The sequence below is a fragment of the Loxodonta africana genome, chromosome 11 (assembly GCF_030014295.1).
Source record: "Loxodonta africana isolate mLoxAfr1 chromosome 11, mLoxAfr1.hap2, whole genome shotgun sequence".
Classification (NCBI taxonomy): Eukaryota; Metazoa; Chordata; class Mammalia; order Proboscidea; family Elephantidae; genus Loxodonta; species Loxodonta africana.
The window spans coordinates 34,132,042-34,155,824 of record NC_087352.1 but is presented as its reverse complement, the minus strand read 5'-3'; the positions used below and the strand labels follow the sequence as shown (position 1 = coordinate 34,155,824).

Below are 23,783 nucleotides of genomic sequence, written 5' to 3'. Positions count from 1 at the left end.
TTCCAAGGAGTGGGTGGTAGATTCAACCTGCTGACCTTTTGGTTGTTAGCAGCCTGAGCTCTTCACCACTGCGCCACCAGGGCTCCAGTGAGTGGTAAAGTGCTCCCTAAAAGTAGACTCCATGAAATTGGTGGATTCCTTAAAATGAGAAATACTTTAAGCTGTAAGTACACACACTCTCCAATACAAATTGCATTCCTTCAAGATGCATCTTTTTGTTTTTATTGTATTAAATTTCCATAAGGAGAATTTCTTTGCTGGCTGGGCAAGGTGTCCCAGGGGATGCACTGGAGAAACACTCCCCACCCTAACATACTCGCCTGTCACACTCAAGTCACTCAGGTACACACCCTCACACCTTGTGCACATGCACACAGACTTCCTTGTGTGCACAGTCACATGCACACATTCACCCACACTCATATGCAACTCACATGCACACATTCACCCACACGCACAAGCACACTCACTCATGTGCACACTCACACTCATGCACACATGCACACTCATCCACATTCACTGGCTCACACTCATGGGCACATGCACGCTCATGTGCACGCTTACCCACACTCATGTGCACACTTACCCACACTCACTCATGTGCACACTTACCCACACTCACTCGTGTGCACACTTACCTACACTCAAGTACACACTCATACACACATTTTTAACAATTTACAGGGAAGACAGCTGGCACGCTTTCATTCAGATAGCCAAGTACAAGCACTCTCCTCAGAGTGATCACACACTGGGGCTAGGGTTGTTTTCTGATGTGAGCCCTCCAGAAGTGAAACCACCTTGTACCCCTTCTCTCTGCTGTCAGTTTAAAGATGAGGCGGGTCAGCGGCTGGGACTGAGGTCTTTAACCAAGAGCAGATTCGACCAGGACAGGAAAGGGCCCGTTAAGTGTCAGCAGCCGAAGAGGACAGAATGTCATCAAGCAGTTTCACACTCCAGAAGACCATAACGGTATCCTAAAGATCATCCATTTGCATAGTGAGAAGCCTTGTCTTTAGAACAAATGCAGAAGAAAACTGGTCCAAGATCACCTCTTAGGTGTGAGCGTTGTAAGGCCAGGATGTGGCTATGGCTTGGCTGCCTCCAGGTCCTGCCGTGAGGCCTGCAGCAGGCTCCGGAGCTTCCAGAAGATGCCAGGGGCAGGGCTCTGGGGGACCGCAGCGCCTCTGGGGTCTGCACACTCCTGCACTGCCTCCTGTAACTGCTGCTGCAGCTGGAAGGAGACCCCAGAGCCCTTGAGAGGTGAGGAAAACCAATGGCGAAAGATCTTGTCGCAGATGACCTAAGGGACAGAAGCGTGGGCAGGTGATTCAGAGCAGCAAACCATCCTTACAGGCTCCCCAAGCTGACACCGATTCTTTTATTTTTTTTTTTTAATAACTTATTTTATTTTTGTTGCTGTTGAGGATACACACAGCAGAACATACACCGATTCAACAATTTCTACATGTACAATTCAGTGACATTGATTACGTTCTTCGAATTATGCAACCATTCTCACCCTCCTTTCTGAGTTGTTCCTCCCCCACTAACATGAACTTACTGCCGCCTAAGCTTCCTATCTAATCTTTCAAATTGTTATTGTCAATTTGATCCCATATAGATAGTTCTTAAAAGACACGATGCTCAAGGCAGACATTCTTTACTAGTTAAGTTAAACTATTGTTTGATTTTAAGAAGACTTCAAGGGATATATCTGGCTTAAGGTTTAAAGAGTATCACAGGGCAATAGTTTCAGGGGTTCATCCAGCCTCCATGGATCCAGAATGTCTGGATTTCATGAGAATTTGAAATTCTGTTCCTCATTTTCCCCCTTTTGATCAAGACTCTTTTGTAGAATCTTTGATCCAACAGTTCACTGCAACTGGTTTTAGCAGACCTATGCTTTTGTCCCACATGCCCAGTTTCTCAGAAAGGTCATCACAGGGATCACGGGTCCTAAACAGTGCCTTCCCTTCTAGAACTTAAAACTGCCCAACACCATGGACAGACTGTGCTTAAAAAGGAGGGGAGTCCCTGGGTGATGAAAATGGTTAATGCGCACAGCTGCTAACTGAAAGATTGGTGTGAGTTCACCCAGACGTGCCTCAAAAGAAAGGCCTGGCTATCTGCTTCAGAAAAATCAGCCACTGAAAACCCTACAAAGCACATTTCTATTCTGACACTCATGGGGTCACCCTGAGTTGGAATCAACTCAACGGTAACTGGTTATTTAGAGAGCAGGACACTACCTGTGCGTGAGGTAGGAAACTCCATTTCCAGCCTCAGAGCAGATGGGGAAAGTTTGGGTGACACTCTGACAAAGGCTGAATAATTTCTGAAGAGGAACAGGAGTCACAGGCAGTAGGTGCCACATCAGGAGTTGCCCCACGGCATGGTGGGGCCAGCCGGCCTCCCTCTGCCACTCATGGTGGGGTTGTTTCTGAGCTGAGTTCTCTAATCCCTAAGGTAGCCAAGGGGGTGAGAACCACTTCAGGGTTGTCCTGAGGGCCAGATGACAGATGTCAGTGAAAAAGCAACATGCAAAGGTGAGTTATAAGTATTACACCATGAAAAAAAAACATATTTGAGAGAAAAAGGTGCAGAGGTGAGGCTCTTTGAAGGAGCCTTTGAGTGCTTGAATTCAGAAGCAAAAATAAAACTAAGCCACTATCTCCCATCTTTAATTCAAATAGGGTATGAAATTCACTGATGCTGATGATCTCTTTAAAACCGTTACTTTTATCGCCTCCATAGTTCCCTCCCTGTTGGGAGAACTAGATTGGGAATTGTGCTTGATTTAAATGCATCACGCTTTCCATCAGATTCATTTAACAAATGTCTCGATTTCAAGAGCTACTGTTTCATAGAGGACTAATAGCTCTAATTTCCATTTCCCCACTAATCCCTGCAAGAGCTGGGAGTCTTCTTAAAAACAAATTATTTTTTTCCTGTTTGGAATAGGTAGTACATTTTCATGTATAAAATGTCAAATATCCTGAAGTCTTCTATCCCAACCAACAACCTGCCACTAAGTTCTCCTCCCCATCACCCCAACCAGTTTCCCAAATATTCTTCTAGAGAGTCGGTTCATATACAAGCCTATACACATATTTTCTTTTCTTTCCCACAAACTGTAGTATACATAACACACTCTTCTATAGCTCCCTTCCCCATTTAACCATGTATCGTGGAGATCTTCCCAAATTAATTCTTATGAGGACATTCCATTTGTTTTAGTGGCTGCAGACAACCCCAAATGTGGGACTATTTCATAAATTATTTAAGCAGGCCCCTACTGACAGAAATTTAGGTCGTTTACTGAGTTTTGCCATTAAGAATAATGCTGTGATAAATATCTTGCATGTATGTTATTTCCACTTCGTGCATGTGTATCTGTTGACTAAACTCCTAGAAATGGAATATTTGGGTCAAGGGGTCTGTCTGTGTTTTGTTTTGATACCAAAAAACCAAACCAACTCCCTGGGTCAATTTCAATTCATAGTGACCCTATAGAACAGAGTTGAACTGCCCCCATAGAGTTTCCAAGGAGTGCCTGGTGGATTCAAACTGCCAACCTTTTGGTTAGCAGCCATAGCACTTAACCACTACACCACCAGGGTTTGTTTTGATAGGTGTTGCCAAATGAACTCCATAGAAGTTATACCAATTCATACTCCCACAGCAATCTATGAGAATGCCTGTTTTCCCCATGGCCTCACCAACATGTATGTCTTAGTTACCCAGTGCTGCTGTAAAACAAGTATCACAAGTGGGCAGCTTTAAAGGACAGGAATGTATGGTCCCACAGTTTTGGAGGCTAAAAATGCAAATCAGGGCCATGGCTCTGAGGGAGGATCCTTCCTTGTCCATAGCCCTGAGCATTCCTTGGCATCTGTCTTCTCCTGTGTGTGTATGCCCGTGTCTATTCTGCTTTTTTAGAAGTGGTTAGGTTTAGGACCCACCCTGCTCTGGTATGACCTCATTAGCACAACAAAAGAAAACTCCTATTTCCATATTCATAGGTACGGGGGGTTAGGACTTCCATATATCTTTTTGAGGGACACAATCCAATCCACAATAGTGTATCAATTAAGCTCTTATTTTTGCCAACTTATGGGAGAAATGGTTTCATTTGCATTTTTCTTATTATCAGTGAGGCCGAAAGCTATTAGTGTTATTTGTGTTTCCTCTTCGGGAAATGATCAAGCTTATATTCTTTGCCCAAATCTTGACCAGGTTAATTTGTAGAAGCTTTTTGTATTAATTTATAGAAGCTCTGTGTCGTAAGGACATTAGCCGCTTGTTTTCGGTGGGTTCCCCAGAAAGCAGGCTCTGAGGTGGAGATTGACTAGGGGGTGCTCTTGGAAACCATACCTCTATAGAAGTAAGAGAGAAGGTAAATGTCCATCCTACAAGGAGAGCTGAAGAATTTGGTGCCACGGAGTGAGGTGCTGTTCTAATAAATACTGAAAATGTGGAAGTAGTTTTGGTTTTGCAATTCGAAGATGTTATCAGTTACCATGAGGTCAAGCTGGAGTAGGTGGATCCTAGTCCAATATGACTGGTCTCCTTATTGAAGAGAGGAAGAGACACAGGCACAGAGGAAGGATGCCCTGTGAAGACGGAGGCGGAGAGGGAGCGATGCTGCAGCTGCAACCAAGGAACACTTGGGGCCACCAGGAGCTGGGAGAGACAAGAAAGAATCTTCTCCTAAAGCTTTTACAGAAAGCACGGCCTGGCTGACATACTGATTTGGACTCCCAGCCTCCAGAACAATGAGACAATAAATTTCTGTTCTTATAATGTACCCAGTTTGTGGTATTTTGTTATGGTAGCACTAAGAAACTAAGACGCTGCCCTATTGAGCAGATTGAGCCTAGAAGTCGTAACAACTATATTAAAGGGGTGAGACAGTGCTAAAGGGCAGAGGCAACCAGGAGGCCCTGGCTCTGCCCACCCACCCCCAGACCAGTGGTGCAGCAGGATCACTCACCTGCAGGTTGCTGTTGACTCGCTGGGCTCCGCACTTGTTGGCTTGCAAATCACACTTTGAAAAACAGTCAAAGAAATTGCAATCTTCGTCTCCTGTGCAATTCTGCTCAAGAATTTCCCTCATTTTAGGTTCAAAAAAGGCCATGTCCACATCAATCGCCACTACCTGTAATCAAAATAGCACATGGCTACCAAAATGGCACACTTGGGCTCATTGTAGAGTGAACCCACTCAGCACCTCCTTTGCCCGTCATTGAAGATGCAGTTGTTGGCCAGGTTGCAGGTAATTACACAACTCTGCTCCATGGTTAAGCTCTCAGCTGTGAACTAAAAAGTCGGCAGTTGTACCCACCCAGCAGCTCCACGGGAGAAAAGTCCTGGCCACCTGCTCCCAAAAAGATTACAGCCTAGGAAACCCTATGGGACAGTTCTACTCTATCCTATAGGGTTGCCATGAGTCAGAATCGACTCAGCAGTACACAACAATAACACAATTCTGCCAACCAGAGGAAACAGCTGTTCCAGGTACTGGGGAGCACATTGATTCCCCCCAAAGTGTATAAATTTGTTTTTCTGTACATAAGCAACTGTCATAGATTATACTGCAAAGTTTTAGCTACAGAAAAATCTTTGCTGTCACAATTTAAAGCTTAGGGTTGGAAACTATAATAGAAGTGTCATTTTTCATCTTTAAACATTTTCTCAGCTTTACAAGTAGAATCTCTGAAATGTCCTAAAAATGACTTCCCCTTCCATTCCTTTATCCCTTTGGTCTCTGACCTTCAAGGTTCAGGGTTATAAAAGCTGTGGAACACAGATCATCTATCTCTGGTGGCCTAGTGGTAAAGTGCTATCTATGGCTGCTAGTCAAAGGGTCAGCAGTTCAAATCCACCAGGTGCTCCTTGGAAACTATAGGGCAGTTCTACTCTGTCCTATAGGGTCGTTATGAGTCGGAATCGGATCGACGGCAACAGGGGTGGTTTTTCTTTTTGGTATCCCCATAAATATAAGCAGTAAAAGGAAACTGCATTCCAGGGCTGGTCTGTAGGTGTGAAGATAAAAATGAGGTGGGAATAGCTGAGGTCTCTACTTATGGCATATCTGTTACCTGAGCCAGCTGGTGGAAACATGCGGGAAATAGCAGAGCCAGATTCTTGTATCAGGACTGATATGTACAGCCCTCACTCCAACAGCCTAGAATACTAAATTCCATGTCAGCCTGAGAACTTGGTGACCCCCGCCCCCCCCTTGGAATTCCAGATTTCCCTCCCTGGCTTCAAACCAAATAGACTTCAACAAAAGAAAAATAATAATGTCTAAATTATGCAGATTTTTCTGCACCACCTGGATTTGAAAAGAGATGAGCTCAACCCACAAAAACCTGGAGTCCACCCAAATCAGGCAGTTTGTAGCTTCGAGGGATTACAAAGCTATTAGGAAGCCTGAGTTTGATGGGGTCTGTGGCATTCCACAAGCCTTCACAGGTCAGCACCAAACAGCAGCCGTGTCTCCCGCCTTCAGTAGCATCTCAGAAAGGGGTCTTTGTCCATGTTCACATACACCCTCCCAGTTCCATGCAACGTTGCAGGGGCAAACTCCCTGTGCTTTGTTTTTGTTTTTCATTCTAGATGGATGCTGGAAGGCACTAAAATATCTTGGGGATTATTCAGTAAAATGGAGCAGGAGGGAAAATAAGCTTTGTAAAACTGTGTGGAGAAGAATGAAAATAAAGAACACCCCTGCTTAAGGGTTTTGTCTAATCACTAATTCAGGCGCAGCAAGCAGAAGTTACCATTTTAATCAATCTTTCCTATCTCATGATTAGGCCAAAATAAATAGGCAATCTCATAACTTATCCTGGCAATACACTCAAAATGAATAAGGGTTAGGCTATGCTAATGAATCTACAGTCTTTATAATTTATTATTGAGGCTGCAAGGCTCTTCTTTCCAGAGTTTCTGGCAATCTCCCCAGCTCTCCTGGTGGAATTCAGCTCTGTGTGACTTCTCACTCCCATTTCTGATTTTTTCTTCTCATCTCCCAGAAACAGCCAAGATCTATGCTTTAATTTTTAGTGTATAACATAGAATGGAGTACATGTGTTGGAACGATAACGCTATGCACCTGAATTAAGAACAGTACAAAACAAAATCCAATAATATTGCAACAACCAAATTCTTTCTGCATGAAGTTGCCTAACTTGCACCATCTTCTTCACACTTCATCCTAGGATCAGAAGAGAAAGGATCTATGAGAATTAGTCCATTCTCCACCAAAAGTGAGGCTCTGGAGCAAGAAGAAAGAGAGTCGATGGTTCCAAGTCACTCACCGCCCACGGACCAGGCTCCAGCTGAGCAAGTCTTGAGAATGTACCTAACGGTTGCAAATGAACTGGGAAATGGCATTGCTTCGTGACCTCAAACTGTTGCCAGCAAGTGCTGTGGAGACCCCTGCCCAGTGTGTGGGTCCTCCTAGAACCTCCAGGCTCGTTTCCTCCACACTTGGAGACAGTCAGCACCTGGGGCAGCCAGGGCCAGGGCATCAGGACAAAGCAAGATACATCTGTGACAAAGGCTTGACCAGAGAGGGGTTTGCACTGACTTTGTTTCTGAGGCCACAGGCTGCTTTACGAAGGTGGTGTCACTGTGCCCTGCTGGAGAGGCTTCAAGTGCCTGCTTTCTGCTCCCTTATGTTTTCAATCATGGAGAAGAGCATTGTTCACCACCAGCCTGTCCCCATGGTGACCGGCAGGCTGAGGGGACCAGAGCACAGCCCCCTCCCCAGGCCTTGGCCACACCCTGTGTCACCACCTGTCCCATCATCACGTCCCCTGACGTGGCCCCAGAATTGTACCCACCTGCTTTTTTTTTTTTTTTTTTTGCTCTTCTGAGGGCTGACACCAGCACTAGGGCAACCAGACCACCAAGCCCTCATCTGACACATTGGTTTTATCCTAAGGGGGATGGGGGTAGGGTGGGAGAGGATTCTTTTATAATAAAACACCAAAGTCCCTCTTCCCTGGTGATCCAAACCGTTAACACTCTAGGCTGCTAACCTAAAGGTTGAAGGTTTCAGTCCATCTAGCAGTGCTTCAGAAGAAAGGCCTGGCAATCTACTTCCAAAAGATCACAGCGAAGAAAACCCTATGGAGAAATCCTACTCTGCAACACATGGGATCACCCTGAGTTAGAATCAGCCTGGACAGTAATGGGTTTGGTTTTGGGGTTTGGAATGGTGCAGACAGTTAACGCGCTTGATTGCTAAACTAAAGGTTGGTAGTTTGAGTCCACCAAGAGGCACCTTGGAAGAAAGGCCTGGTGATCTACTTCTGAAAAATCAGCCATGGGATGAGATGAGAAGGCAGAGAGGGCCAGGAGCTGGTTGAATGGACACAGAAAATACAGGGTGGAGAGAAGGAATATGCTGTCACATTGTAGGGAGAACAACTAGGGTCAGATAACAATGTGTGTATAAGTTTTTATATGAGGTACTGGCTTGAATTGTAAACTTTCACTTAAAGAACAATAAAAAAAAAAAATTGAACCCCCCCCCCAAAAAAAACCAGCCATGGAAAGCCCTAGGGAGCACTGTTCTACTCTGACACACATGGGGTCACCCTGAATTGGAGTCAACTTGAGGGCAACTGGGTTTTTTTGTTTGTTTACTTGAAAGCCTCTCTTGCTGTTGTTCTCCGCTCTGCATCGCTGAGGAGTGGGGGATAAATGTTTGTTCCTCTCCTATAGGTGACAGCTCCATGATAGTGTCTTCATGGCACAGGGGTGGGGGAGCAGGCCGTTCCATTGTGGGAAGCACCAAAATTCTACCTGTCCCTGTAGAAGTCTCATGTACCGAATGGAAACGAACTAGCCCCTCTCCAGGAAGAAGTGCTGGGAAGAGTTGCACATTATTATGGAGCAAGGGCAATCTGAAAACAGTTCCCACACTTAGGCAAACTGCATAGCTCATCCCTCCACGTGGTTCCAGCAGTAGCTCCTGGGCTGCACAGTAGAAACTGGAATCCCTGAAGACTGCTGTCTGCACTCAGTGGTTACACTTACCCCAGGAGAATTTGCTTTAAATGAGCAAGAAGCAGCCACTGAGCTTGGAGGGGCCAGCGGAGCCCTTAAGGCTCTTTTTATTAAAATCCCCACGACTTTGGGTGGGATAAGATGGATGCGTTCCATATACCCGTTCCTCAGCACCCCAAAAGGCCGCAGTTGGTAGATGCCATCATCTGGGGCTGGCAGATCGCACAACGTCACTGTGGCTTGTTACCAAAGCCAGCATTTCAGAGCCCTTCTTTACCACCCCCAGACTCAAAGCTCTGCTCTACCCCACTGCAAAGCCCTCCACGGGCCCTCACCGTGAAGTCACTCCGGATGGCGAAGTTCTCAGGCTTGACATCGCAGAGGTGCAGGCGGTGGGAGAAGTCGTGGTCAAAGTGCTGCACCATGTCCAGGAAGCTGAGCGCGATGCTGCCCACGGCCCAGGCCTGGCGCCCGCGGGCCTCCACAGCCTCGCCCAGCGGGAAGAGCGCGTGCAGGTGCGGACTGCCTGCGGCCAGCAGCTCCACAGCATAGAAGTGGCCGCAGGAGCCCAGGATGGGCAGCACGTGGCGGCTCAGACCGTGCAACAGGCTCAGGTAGAGAAACTCCTCCTGCTGCACCAACGCCCACAGGCTGGCCACCTGTCCGTGCCAGCCAGGACCCCGCCGACCCCGCCACAGCGGCCCCAGGCTGCTGTTAGCCAGCTCCAGGCCCAGGGCACTCTTGACCTCGCCGGCCACCATGAACAGGAGCTCAGCCTCGGGGAAGCCCTGGCCCTCCTCAGCGGCTACGTCCTCCAGCAGGCCCAGAGGCTGGAAGCTGGAGAAGGCCTCCTTCTTGGACTTAAGGATGACGGGCCGGCCCCGCCAGTCTGCCTGCAGGACCTTCTTGCCCCGCTCGTAGTACAGGCAGCGCTGGTACACCAGCTCGCGGGTCACACACAGGTCTTCGCACAGGTCCCCCGTGAGCGCACCGCCCTGGTATTCCCGGCACTGAAAGGAAGGAAACAGCCAGTCACAACATGGGAGGGACTGGGGCAGAAGGTCAGCTTGGTTCCTGCCCTCGGGAAGCTTACCATCCAGTGGTGGAGAGAAACCCAGCAAGGGTCAACAGCAGAGACTCTGCAGGTGAATGAAGAGTTAAGTGAAAGAGTTAAAAGAGTCCCTGGGTACCAACAGTTTTCACCTGACTGCTAACTAAAGGTTGGCAGTTTGAACCCACCCAGTGGCGAGGTCCAAGAAAGGCCTGGTGATCTGCTTCTATTAAGATTACAGCCAAGAACACCTTAATCTATAACACATGGAGTTGCCATGAGTAGTAATCAAATCTACAATAATGAGTTTGGGTTTGTTTTTTTTTTTTTTGGTTTTATATTGATCAGGTTACTTGATGAAGTCCAGGACTGTGTCTTCAGAAACAGGAAAAGTGAAGGCCTGAAGTACCTCTTCCTTCATCCAGCCGTGGGGTCCTGGAAGAGCCTTTTACCATTGGGTTTCATTTCCTCAACATCAGCCAAAGGGCTGGGCTGGGCCAGTGGTTCTCAATACTGGCAACACCAAGAACCCGCTGTGGAGCTTTAGCCTGCCCCACTCAAGAACAGTTAAGTCAGGTCACTGGAGGTGGGTCCAGAGGAGCCTCAAGTGAAGCCGGGGGCCACCCCAGTAATGACCCTTGCAGCTTCTTGAGCACTGTTGTTTTAAACAGGAAATGGTATAATCTATAAGGGCAAAGCAGCCCGTCCTGTCAGCTCGTTGTACTGTGGTGGTGCATGTTACTGAGATGCTGGAAGCTCTGCCACCAGTATTTCAAATATCAGCAGGCCCACCCATGGTAAACAGGTCTCAGCAGAGCTTCCAGACTAAGACTAGGGAGAGAGGCCTGGCAAGTACTTCCAAAAATTAACCAATGAAAATCCAATAGATCACAACAGAACATTGTCCGCTATAGTGCTGGATGTTGTCAGGAAAGACCAATGGCTGGAAAAGAACATCATGTTTGGTAAAGGGTCAGAGAAAATGAGGGAAATTCTCACTGACGTGGTCTGACACCATAGCAGCATCGATGGACTCAAACATGCCAACAATCTTGAAGATGCTGCAGGACCAGGCAACGTTTCCTTCTGTTGTATAGGGTCGCCATGAGTCAGCTGACTCAACGGCCACCACCAATAACAAGATTATAAACAGCTCCTTAAAGTAAAAAAATGTACCTCTAGTGCCTGGATATATAAATAATTCCAAAATCTAAAAAGCTATGAAAACTAAGTTTTTTGTAACTTATTTGGTGGCAAAGCCCAACCTGACCTTGTAAGGTGTCAAAACCCGACCTGAGAAGACATGAGCCTATTTATAGTCTTTCTGCATTCAACTTAGCATGCATTTGCATACATTTTGCTGAAGAAATCATTAATGTGCTTGATCACAGGTGCTGCCCCCAGTCCCTGCTGGCAGTGTTATAAAATCTAAAATCATGTTGTTGTTGTTAGGTGCCGTCCAGTCGGTTCTGGCTCATAGCGACCCCATGAACAACAGAACGAAACACTGCCCGGTCCTGAGCCATCCTTACAGTAGTTGTTATGCTTGAGCTCATTGTTACAGCCACTGTGTCAATCCCCATCGCTGAGGGTCTTCCTCTTTTCCGCTGACCCTGTGCTCTGCCAAGCATGATGTCCTTCTCCAGGGACTGATCCCTCCTGACAACATGTCCAAAGTATGTAAGACGCAGTTTCGCCATCCTTGCCTCTAAGGAGCATTCTGGCTGCACTTCTTCTAAGACAGATTTGTTTGTTCTTTTCGCAGTCCATGGTATATTCAATATTCTTCATCAACACCACAATTCAAAGGCATCAATTCTTCTTCGGTCTTCCTTATTCATTGTCCAGCCTTCACATGCATATGATTTGATTGAAAATACCATGGCTTGAGTCAGGCCCACCTTAGTCTTCAGGGTGACATCTTTGCTCTTCAACACTTTGAAGAGGTCCTTTGCAGCACATTTCCCCAGTGCAATGCATCTTTTGATTTCTTGACTGCTGCTTCCATGGCTGTTGATTGTGGATACAAGTAAAATGAAATCCTTGACAACTTCAATCTTTTCTCCGTTTATCATGATGTTGCTCATTGGTCCAGTTGTGAGGATTTTTGTTTTCTTTATGTTGAGGTGCAATCCCTACTGAAGGCTGTGGTCTTTGATTTTCATTAGTAAGTGCGTCAAGTCCTTTTCACTTCCAGCAAGCAAGGTTGTGTCATCTGCATAACACAGGTTGTTAATGAGTCTTCCTCCAATCCTGATGCCCTGTTCTTCTTCATATAGTCCAGCTTCTTGTATTATTTGCTCAGCATACAGATTGAATATGTATGGTGGAAGAATACAACGCTGACACACACCTTTCCTGACTTTAAACCAATCAGTATCCCCTTGTTCTGTCTGAAGAACTGCCTCTTGACCTATGTAAAGGTTCTTCATGAGCACAATTAAGTGTTCTGGAATTCCCATTCTTCGCAATGTTATCCATAGTTTGTTACGATCCACACAGTTGAATGCCTTTGCATAGCCAATAAATCACAGGTAAATATCCTTCTGATATTCTCCGCTTTCAGCCAGGATCCATCTGACATCAGCAGTGATATCCCTGGTTCCATGTCCTCTTCTGAAACCGGCCTGAATTGCTAGCAGTTCCCTGTTGATATACTGCTGCAGCTGTTTTTGAAAGATCTTCAGCAAAATTTTGCTTGCGTGTGATATTAATGATATTGTTCTATAATTTCCACATTCAGTTGGATCACCTTTCTTGGGAATAGGCATAAATATGGATCTCTTCCAGTCAATTGGCCAGGGAGCTGTCTTCCATATTTCTTGGCATAGACGAGTGAGCACTTCTCCAGCGCTGCATCTGTTTTGTGAAACATCTCAATTGATATTCCATCAATTCCTGGAGCCTTGTTTTTCGCCAATGCCTTCAGAGCATATTATCTTTTAAAATCCAAGAGTTTGAATTCCAAAGCACACCTGGCCCCAAAGTTTTGATAAGGGACTGTGGACCTGTGTAAATACTGTAGGCTCATTCTAAATACTGTAGGCTCCTCAGTAAGGAGCCCTGGTGGCACAATGATTAAGTGACCAGCTGCTAAACAAAAGGTCGTTGGTTGGAACCCACCAGCCAGGGACGGATTATCCAATAGGCAAGGTAAGCATGGTGCTTATTGTGCTTACCAGATCACCTATTGTGAACAATTTCACATTTTTTCATTACATCAAAGATTCTGCTGCTAGGTATGGCTGGCATCTGTCTCTCCCCCAACCCCACAGGAGCTTCCTATAGAATCAAAGCCTCTTTTAAAACAGTTACAATCCCTGACGTGGATGAATTACCCAGTAAGCAAGGTAAACACAGGCTTACTTTTACCTACTTACTATTCTGTAGTGAACAATTTCACCATGATGTGGTGAAACCCATGTGAAATTGTTTACTATAGATTAGTGAGTAAGCACAAGTAAACCCATACTTACCTTGCTTACTGGGTCATCCATCCCTGTCACCAGCTGCTCTGCAAGAGAAAGACCTGGCGATCTTGTTCCTTAAAGATTACAGCCAAGGAAACTCTGTGGGGCAGTTCTACTGCATCACATGAGGTCACTATGAATCAGAATCCACCTGACAGCACCCAACAACAACAATGGGTCAAAGTTCTTATTACCAAACAGTTTAAGAAGAAACACTCCCAGGTCTTTAAACAAGTATCTAGGCTTCAGACTTTCCAGGCAGTAACTCAGCAACAGCCTGCGAGACCAAGCCCATGTCATCCGATCTGATCCCGGGTTTGCTGGGGGAGGGGTCTCCAGCAAGCCATTCCACCTCTGGCTGCTTTAGCTCTTTGTATAGCGTACTGGGTGGTGGGGGTGTCACCCTCCCCAAAACACAATGATGGGAGCGATAGCAATCTGTAGATACAAAATCATGAACTTGATCCGAGAACTAGTGAATGCCACCCCGTTTGCCTGGGGCTGCCTTTTGTCTTTGGAAAACAAACTCCCATAAAAAAAAAAAAAAATTTTTTTTTTTTAATAATGAAGCTATATTAATATACACCCACGCAACCGTTTTAATGCACTTAAAGTTGTATACTCATGCTGTGTTCATCTGGGAATTTAATTTAATGCAGTTTTGGTGAAGCACCATTCTTTTATTTTTAATCCTGGAACCTCTTTCCAAGGCTTGAGGCCAGTGAGTGAGCATTGAAAGGAATCAGGGTCCCTGGGGTCAATTGCTCTCTTTGCTTCTAATTCCTTCCATATCCCCCTTGTAAGAAAACAGCAGCTGGTTCAAGCTCTTCTGGATCTTCCAGGTAATCTTGGGAGGTAAGGTGAGGATGCAAGGGTCAGCAATTGATTCAACCAGGAAGTAAGAGGATGCAAACAACAGGAATAATATGGAGTGTTCGTCTTGCTATACCGTTTTTGTTCGGTTGGTTTTTTTGTTTTTCTTTCTGCTTTATCCGGTATTTTACAGACTTAATTTTTTTTTTTTTTTTGCATCTCTATAATAAACCTGCTAAGAAATGCAACATTTTTTTTTCTTAATTTCCTTATAAAGCCTAAAAGCCCTGTATGATATCTAAAAATCCTTGATTCAATTCCATAAACCCTTTTTGTAGTGTTAGCGTATTTGTGGCTTAACCAAAAGTGCCTATATATGAAGTACAGAGAAGAACTAGAAAAGAAAGGGAATCAAGGAATACAGCCCAGGTGTGATGGGCAGGGGAAAAGGGATCCTACGCAAGGGCTGGGATGGGAACACAAGGGAGCCCTGCCCCACTGCAGGGCTATGTCTGATTCCTACTTTGTCTATGAGCAGGAGAGAACTGAGGGTATCTATGATAACTGCCTGCCCTGACTATTTTCTCCTGGACCTGGGCCATCATCACCACTTGGCATGAAAGACCCCTGTGGACCCCAACCTGGCTCCAGACACCAGGATTGGGATGGCCATGGACAAGGACTCCAGGCTCCAGCCACACCACAAAAATAAATAAATAAATAAAGCAAACCAACTGCCATTGAGTTGATTCCATTTCACGGCAACCCCATGTGTGTCAGAATAGAGCTATGCTCCATAGGGTTTTCAGTGGCTGGTTTTTCAGAAGTACATTGCCAGGCCTTTCTTCTGAGGTGTCTCTGGGTGAGTTTGAACTTCCAACTTTTCATTAGTAACCACACCTCACCACCTTCAAGTTAAAAATGCCAACTTTGGACCTCCTAAAAATTAAATACTTATGCTTGTCAAAAGACTTTACCAAAAGAGTAAAAAGAGAACCTAGAGACTGGGGAAAAACCTTTGGAAACAACATATCTGACAAGGGTCTAAACTCTAAAATATATAGAAAACAACTCAACAACAAAAAGACAAACAATCCAATCATAAAATGGGCAAAGTACATAAACAGACACTTCACCAAAGAGGACATTAGGGTGCTCAACAAATACATGAAAAGATGTTCAAAATCATTAGCCATTAGAAAGTCAAAACTACAAGGAGATACCATTTCACCCTTGCCAAAATGGCACTGATCAAATATAAACAGAAAACAACAAATGCTGGCGAGGCTGTGAGGATACTGGAACTCTTATGCACTGCTGGTGGGATTGTAAAATAGTACGACTACAGAAAACAGTATGGTGCTTCCTCAAAATCTAGAAATAGAAATACCTTATGATCCAGCTATCCCACTCGTAGTTATATATGCAAGGGATATAAGAGCTGCGACAGGAATAGACATATGCACACCTATGTTCATTGCAGCATTATTCTCAATAGCAAAAAGATGGAAACAACCTAAATGTCCCTCAATGGATGAATGGATAAACAAATTGTGAAATATATATACAGTGGAATACTACGAACTATAAAGAATAATGACGAGTCCATTAAACATCTTATAACGTGGATGAATCTGGAGGACGTTATGCTGAGTGAAATAAGACAATCACAAAAGAGCAAATATCATATGGCCCCACTAGTATAAAAAGTCAAGAATAGATATACACACAGAAAGCAGTGTTCTTTGATGGTTACCAGCGGTGGGAGAGGGACGGGTAGTCACTTTCTAGATAGCAGACATTTTTATTTTGGGTGATGGGAAAGGCAATACCAACTGAAGTCTGTACAACTTGAACCAAGGTAAATGAAGACAGAAGTACAGAAGAAAAAGGGACAATCTCAGTAAATGCTATAACTCTGTGTCATGGATTGAATTGTGTCCCCCCAAAATATGTGTCAACTTGATTACGCCATGATTCCCAGTATTGTGTGGTTGTCCTCCATTTTGGGATTTTCATATGTGTCATAAATCATAATCTCTGCCTGTGGTTAAAGAGGATTAGGGTGGAACATAACACCCTTGCGCAGGTCATATACCTGATCCAATGTAGGGAGTTTCCCTGGAGTGTGGCCTGCACCACTTTTTATCTTACAAGAGATAAAAGAAAAGGGAAGCAAACAGAGAGTGGGGGACCTCATACCACCAAGAAAGTAGTGCCAGGAGCAGAGTGTGTCCTTTGAACCTGGGGTTCCTTCATGGAGAAACTCCTAGTCCAAGGGAAGATTGATGACAAGGACCTTCCTCCAGAGCTCACAGAGAGATAAAGCCTTCCCCTGGAGCTGACACCCTGAATTTGGACTTCTAGCTTACTAGACTGTAAGAGAATAAACTTCTGTTTGTTAAAGCCATCCACTTGTGGTATTTCTGTTATAGCAGCACTAGATAACTAAGACACTCTGCAACAATAGTAATAACAACCAAAAAACATGTCCATGGTTACACAGGTAGATATATATGCATATACATGCACATGCATATATAGGTGTATCTGTAGGCATATGTACATACATGTTTGTGCGGGCTGCATATATATCCATATATATAATAAAGTACACAGGCGGCACAGTTATGGGGACTTCCTGGACATATCCAGACAACTCACAGGATTGGTTTACTGGGTTAAAAGGCTTGGGACCGTAGTCTCTGGGAACAACTCAGTCTATTGGCATAACATAGTTCATAAAGATAATGTTCTACAACATAGCTTAATGAGTAGTGTCTGGAGTCTCAAAAGCTTCCAAGCAGCCATCTAAGACACAACCACTGGTCTCTACCTGTCTGAAGCAAAAGAGAATGAAGGAAACCAAAGACTCAAAGAAGAAACTAGTACACACGACTGATGGCCCACACAAACCATGGCCGGATCTCTCCTGGGAAAAGAACTAGATGGTGCCCAGCTACCACTACTGACTGTTCTGACCAAGCACACCATAGAAGGTCCTGGGTAGAATGGGAGAAAAACAGAACGAAACTCAGATTTCTAAAAAAGACCAGATTTACTGGACTGATAGACTCATAGCGACACTATAGGATGGAGTGGAACTGCCCACAGGGTTTCCTAGGCTGTAATCTTTACGGGAGCAAACTGCCACATCTTTCTCCCGTGGAGTTGCTGGTGAGTTCGAACTGCTGACCTTTCCGTTAACAGCCAAGAGCTTAACCACTGTACCACCAGGACTCCTTTGCAACTCCAGCGGGAGTTACAAGGTGTTTTGAGCAATGGTAAAATCACTGGATTTGCACAAAGCCTATGGATTCTGAAGCAGAGCATTAATTTTGGCCGTTTTTGAAGATCAGCACGTTGATTTCCAAGTGTGCCTCATGTGGCTGAAATCGTGCTGGGATGTGAAGCCAGGGACACTCAGGGCAGGAAGTGTCATGAGGTGACCAGAATCCTGACCCAGGTCGGCAAGCTACCATTGGTGAGGTTTTAGGCTACCTCATTTGTTGTGGGAGATAATTTACGCTAAAGCAAAGTCACCACTATAAATTATATACGAAGGCAGTTGTTACAAAGCTGTTCTTTGTAACCCTCCTTTAGGACAAAGTATTTTTGTCATGTCAGTTACTATCTTTCTTATGTCAAAGGTAAAATGTGCCCACTATGGCCCCTCTGGGAGCACTGATGGCACAGTGCTAAATGAAAGGTCAGCGGTTCCAACCCGCCAGCTGCTCTGAGGGAAAAAGATACGACAGTTGGCTTCCTTAAGGATTACAGCCTTGGAAACCCTATAGAGCAGTTCTACTCTGTCCTATAGGGTCACCTGTGAGTTGGGATTGACTTGACTACAATGGGTGACGGGTGGCCCCTCCGGTTATCAGGGCTAGGGTGAGTTTGCAGAATCTTTAGGCATGCCTGTGCTACCAAATACAGAGAAAGACTCAGCTCAGCATTTAAAAAACAGTGATCTTACAGTACAAATTGCACATTTTAAGGCCAAAAACTTTCATCATGTTAGAGACAACCGTGAAATTCTTTTATCAGCAAGATGTCTTGCTGAAGTAGCTGGGTTTTTTTGTTTTGTTTTGTTTTTTAACTCAATAAGAGTGATGTATTTCCTTTAACTCCATTTATTTAAGTCTTGCATCAGACTTTTCTCTGCATCTGTTGACGTTCCAACTGCCAGCTTGAAGACAGGTACACTTGTGTACCCATTTGTGTGCACATATAAAATCCACAGGGATCAACTTTAAAAAATAAAACTGAAGAAACAGGTTTAAAAAGCCCTACTGTGGTTAACAGTGGTGTATTTCTTTAAGTAATTAATTTTGCCATGGATTAGTGTTTCTCATATGTATGTGTTCATAGTACACAGTCTCACAAACCAGCCCCAGTTCTTTTTTCTTCTTTTTTTTAATTGTGCTTTAGATGAAGGTTTACAGAACAAACTGGTTTCTCATTCAACAGTTAGTACACACATTGTCTTATGACATTGATCAACGTCCCCACGACATGTCAACACTCTCCCTTCATAACCCTGGGTTCCCTATTACCAGCTTTCCTGTTCGCTCTTGCCTTCCAGTCCCTGCCCCAGGGCTGGTGCATCCCTTCAGTCTTGTTTTGTTCCATGGGCCTGTTCAATCTTTGCCAGCCCCAGTTCTTGCAAGAAGCGTTCTTTGCGTTGTTGTTTAGTATCTCCCCAGCTTGTATTCTGGTCCATGGTTCTCAAGCAAAAAACAAAGCCTGTCCACTCCAGTCTAGAAAACTGTTGACAGGGTCTCAGAGGTCATGCCTAAGGGCTTGGTTTTCTTTGTTTTTGTTTTTAAGGAGCATTAAGTTACTAGTGGGGTTAACCACATTTGTGTTTCATGATGGTATTCCTTTCACAGACAGCTGCATCCTGCAGAATCTCATAACCAACCTACTGCTCCACCAGGTAACTCCTCCTCACTCTTGGGCAGCTAAAAGGATGCATGTTAGAAATGAGGGAAAGGTATTCAGGGAAATAGCCATCCTTTCTGCGGATGTGCCCTGGATGCTGGAGTCCTGTTGGGGCCCTGGTAGTTTCTAACACAGCAAAGAAAGACAAGCATGCCTTGTTAAAGGGAATCCTTAATGTAGACAACTAAATTAAATCACATTAAAACCTTACTAGCCAAAAGGGAAAGAGCCCTGGTGGCGCAATGGTTAAGTGTTCAGCTGCTAACCAAAAGATTGATGGTTCAAACCCACCAGCCACTCCATGGGAGAAAGACCTGGCGATCAGCTCCCAAAAAGATTACAGCCTAGAAAACCCCATGGGGCAGTTCTACTCTGCCCTATAGGTTGCTATCAGTTGGAATCGACTCAGTTGCACACAACAACAGCCAAAAGGGAGTTTAAACCTTTCAAATAACAGACACCAATTGCTGTTCAGTTGACTCCGACTCATGACAACCCCACGAGTGTCAGAGTAGAACTGTGCTCCATATGGTTTTCAATGGCTGATTTTTCCGAAGGCTTTTTCTCTGGGTGGACTTGAACCTCCAAACTTCCAGTTAGCAGCTGAGCATGCCAACCATTTGCACCACCAAGGGACTTCTTCATAGACACAGTCTATGGGAATCTTTTTGAGGTGCTTTGAAAATGGTATGCTATGGGAGGGTTGAGTATACTGAACTGTTCCTTAGGGTTGTCATAATTGGATGACAGTAGCAGGGAAAATCCAGGTCTCTTCTATCAGACTGCACAGGTTTGCATCCTGGCTCCACAAGGTACTATGTGAGCTAGGACAAGTGGCCTTAGCTCTCTGGGGCTCAATAAAAAAAAAGAGTGGGGGCAATAAAAGCACATTCCCATCAAGGCTGTAGAGCAGATGAAATAAAATAATACGTGGGAAACTACTTAGCGCAGCCTGTAGCAAGCAGCAAACCTCACCTGGTCTGTGTGTAGGCTCTGCCTGCAGCACTAGAGGTCCGGCCATGAATGTCCAAGCCCAGCACAACCTCAGCAGTCTGGCCCAGCCACCTGACACCATTCATGGGAAAGCGGGCCTCCGGAAACCCCACAGCCAAGTCGGAGAGAGCCGTCCAGATTTCTTGATCACAGCGTGTGCTGAAAAGCTGAAGTGAGACGGACCAGCATTTTCTGACCAGAAAAATCCAGAGCTTGAAGGCCTAGGGCCTGATCCTTTGGAACAGTTTGAGTTGGCTCTCCAAGATCTCACTCTTCTGGGGCCCTGTGGAGTGGGGTGGGGGTACCTGAGGCCTCTGACACCCAGCTCCTCACCACTCCTAAGCTGACCACGTAACTGTCATTTGCATTATTCTACAGATTCTCCTTGGCGGGCCACCAATGCCACCTGCTGTGCCAGCAGCCCTGGGAACAGCAGCTGACGCTACCAGGAAGCGATCTCCCTCTGGCTCTGTGGGCAGAGCTCTTTCTCTGGCTCCCGTGCTCGGAGTGAAAGCTAATGAGGGCCTGGAGGCCAGTCAGAAGAATAACAGCTACTTCTATTAAAAAAAATAGACTTCTATTAGGCAGGATAAAAGCTGGGCAGAATGAACTGCAAAGTGCAGAGACAGAGGCTCAATTCAGCTCAAGTCTCGGAGTAACAATGCCCACCTCTGCTGGGCTGTGTCCCACGGACTCCGAGCTGTGGAGGGCAGGCCACACTGAGCGTGGTGCTAATTCAGAGCATCCTAGTCAAGCTGGCCAGAGTGCCATGCAGGTCCCATAGGGACACACTAGCAAGGCAGAGGAAGAGGAGGACCGTGACTGAAGAGAAGGGGAGGGAAGTGCTGAGCAGGTGAAATGGACTAGGGTTACAGCTCCCAAAGACAGGTCAGCTCACCTGAGACAGCATCCATCACCTCTTAGGAAAGCAGACAGGCCTTTAAATAGCTCTTCTTGCAGTTGGAAGGATTTAGGGCCTTCAGAAGCAGAAGAACTCTCTCCAGCTTTATGGAAGGCTAAAACAGATCCAATATGGCTGCCATTTATGGGCTGCCTGCTGGGAAAGCTCTAAATAGGCTTGGCTTTAATATATTACCCAGTGTGCTGGAAAGCTATGATTAGCAATTACTTCAGTTATACATTAAATCGAAAAAACCAAACCTATTGCTGTCGAGTCATTTCAACTCATAGCGACCCTATAGGACAGAGGAGAACTGCCCCAGAGGTTTCCAAGGCTGTAATCTTTACAGATGCAGACAGCCACATCTTTCTCCCACAGAGCGGCTAGTAAGTTCAAACCACTGACCTTGCAGTTAGCAGTTGGACTCTTAACCTCTTTACCACCAAGGCTCCTTCAATTATATGTTAGGTTACTTAATTTCCCTGAGGCCTTTTCCCACTTAACCAGAGGTAAATGAATGAACCATGGTGTTAGCTTTTTGTTTTAATCTAAAAGATTATTGTATTACTTTTGTAAATAGGTACTCCATCATGGCAAACTATCTGTTTTTGTATACTATAATTAATCCATCAGTTCCCCCAAAACAGAAGAAAACAATCTTTATCAGTGAAGTGAATTTTTAGATGAGTTACTGAGAAAATCAATGAGCTCTTACAACTTAAAAAACATTGTTAGAATTTCAGTGTAACAGTGAAGGGACAGAATGGAGGGAAGCAACGATTACTACTCAATTCATTAATGGCGCCATGTTAGATTCAATGAGGAAATACGACTTGTTTTAGCTTGTAGATTTCATTCACTACTTGTTTAATTTTTCCAATCTCACCTTTCAGAGAAGAGTTAATCATTACTCTGAAACTTTTATGCTTCACGTTCTGAAACGCGGCGGTCTCCAAAGCCCATCCATGGGTAAGCTATTGGACTGAGAACGGCACCTGTGTTTCTAGAAGATTTCTGAAAATAGATCACTTTTCAAACCAATGGCTTAGATGGTCACTATTTTAGGAAGCGAGTAACCACTTATATCAAGGTAACCATAGGTGCCCCTATATTCACCTTCCTTTGACTTCCTTTCAGGGATTTTTACCTTTGTTCAAGTCTTGGATGCGCATAATCTTCTTAACCAAATGTGCAGACTAAGGAACCGAGGGCTTTTGGAATCAACTAAAGGATGATAATGTTTGATGGCCTCTGAGGGCCAGTCCCTGCACCACTCTGTAAGCGCCAAGGCTTCCCTTTCTCCCCAGTTGTCTGCCAGGCTCTGGGGCCCTTCAGCGCGGGCGCCTCAGCACTCCTGTGTCAGGGAGCCCTGCAGAAGGATGCAGGCGGCGGCGCCGCCAAGGGTCTGCGGTTCCAGCGCCCGCAGCGCGCCCCTCTCCCTCTTCCCGAGCTCCGCTTTGCCTTCGGCCCACGACTGCGGCTGCGGAGCCCTGGCCATGGCAAGGGGCGCGCCGGGGACTCTATCCGCGGTTCTGCTGCTGTTTTGGCGTGGTTGGGGGGAGGCGGGGGAGGGAGATGACATAGCAGCCCCGGCTGGCTTCACAGAATCACCGGGCCAGTAGGGACAGGGAGCCCGAGAAGGGCAGAGCCGTGGTCTCCGCCGGCCTTGGCCCGCAGAGCGCGCAGCCCAGCCACAGGTTTGGGGCGTCGATCCCGGTCGCCCCAAGCGGGACGCGGGGACCGGGACCGCTCTGAGCCCCGCACCCGCAAAGTTTCTCTCCGAGGACTGGCCCGGGGCGATAAGAGCAGTCAGGCAGGAAAACTGTCTTGGGACAAAGGGCCAATTTTAGCAAAATGGGGAGGGACACCCCGCGCCCCTGCAGGGGACGCCCTGCGGGGTCCCAGTTCAGGAGAGTATGTCTTGCAGCTCCAGAATGCAAGCGCGGATCAGGCACACCCGTGGGGCGTCCTAGTCCCCGGGGTGACGTGGGTGCCGGGGCCGGTGAGACAGAGTGGGGGGGCTGGGGGTGCACGCCCCCGGGGCTCCCGGGGTGGCGACAGCGGAGACCTACCAGCGCGGCCAGGATGTGCCGGCTCTTCTGGTCGCTGCAACGCTCGGGGAGGCCGGGCGGGCGCGCGCGGAGCAACAACGCGGCCGCCAGCACCCAGCCCGCGGTCCAGGCTGCGGCGACCAACAGCGCGCGGCGTCCCCAGCGAGCCCGGCTCCGCGCGCCCGCAGCCCGCGCCATGCCGCGCCCGGACCTGCGCTCCAGGAGGGGCGGCGACACCCCGCTCCCGGCCGCGCTGAGACCCGCCCCGCCCGGCCACTTATTTTGCACTTTTTCCAGCAAGTGGCTCTGGTCTTAGACGAGTACGCGAAGATTCGGACCCTCTTTTTTGTACTGCTCTGTCAACACACTCCCCTCTGGAACTGCCCAACAAGACACCCACCCCCCGCCCCCCAGTTCTCTGGGCTGCCTCTCGTTTGTCTTCTTACGCCCCCCACCCACCCACCCAGTTAGTCTCTTGGCTCAGTGCCCCCATTACCTCTCCCAGAGAAGCCGGCTTTCCTAGGAGTCTGCCCCCT

At 46.3% G+C, this 23,783-nt stretch overlaps 1 protein-coding gene across 1 annotated transcript; it reads right to left on the bottom strand.

Moving 5' to 3' along the window:
- Positions 1-1,087: 1,087 nt before the first annotated feature.
- On the bottom strand, positions 1,088-23,445 carry DIPK1C (divergent protein kinase domain 1C). Its single transcript, XM_064293208.1, has 4 exons — positions 23,269-23,445; positions 9,360-10,034; positions 4,997-5,161; positions 1,088-1,303 (listed from the first exon to the last, which is right to left on the bottom strand). The coding sequence occupies exons 1-4, from the start codon at positions 23,443-23,445 to the stop codon at positions 1,088-1,090; spliced, it is 1,233 nt and encodes a 410-aa protein (XP_064149278.1).
- Positions 23,446-23,783: the final 338 nt, after the last annotated feature.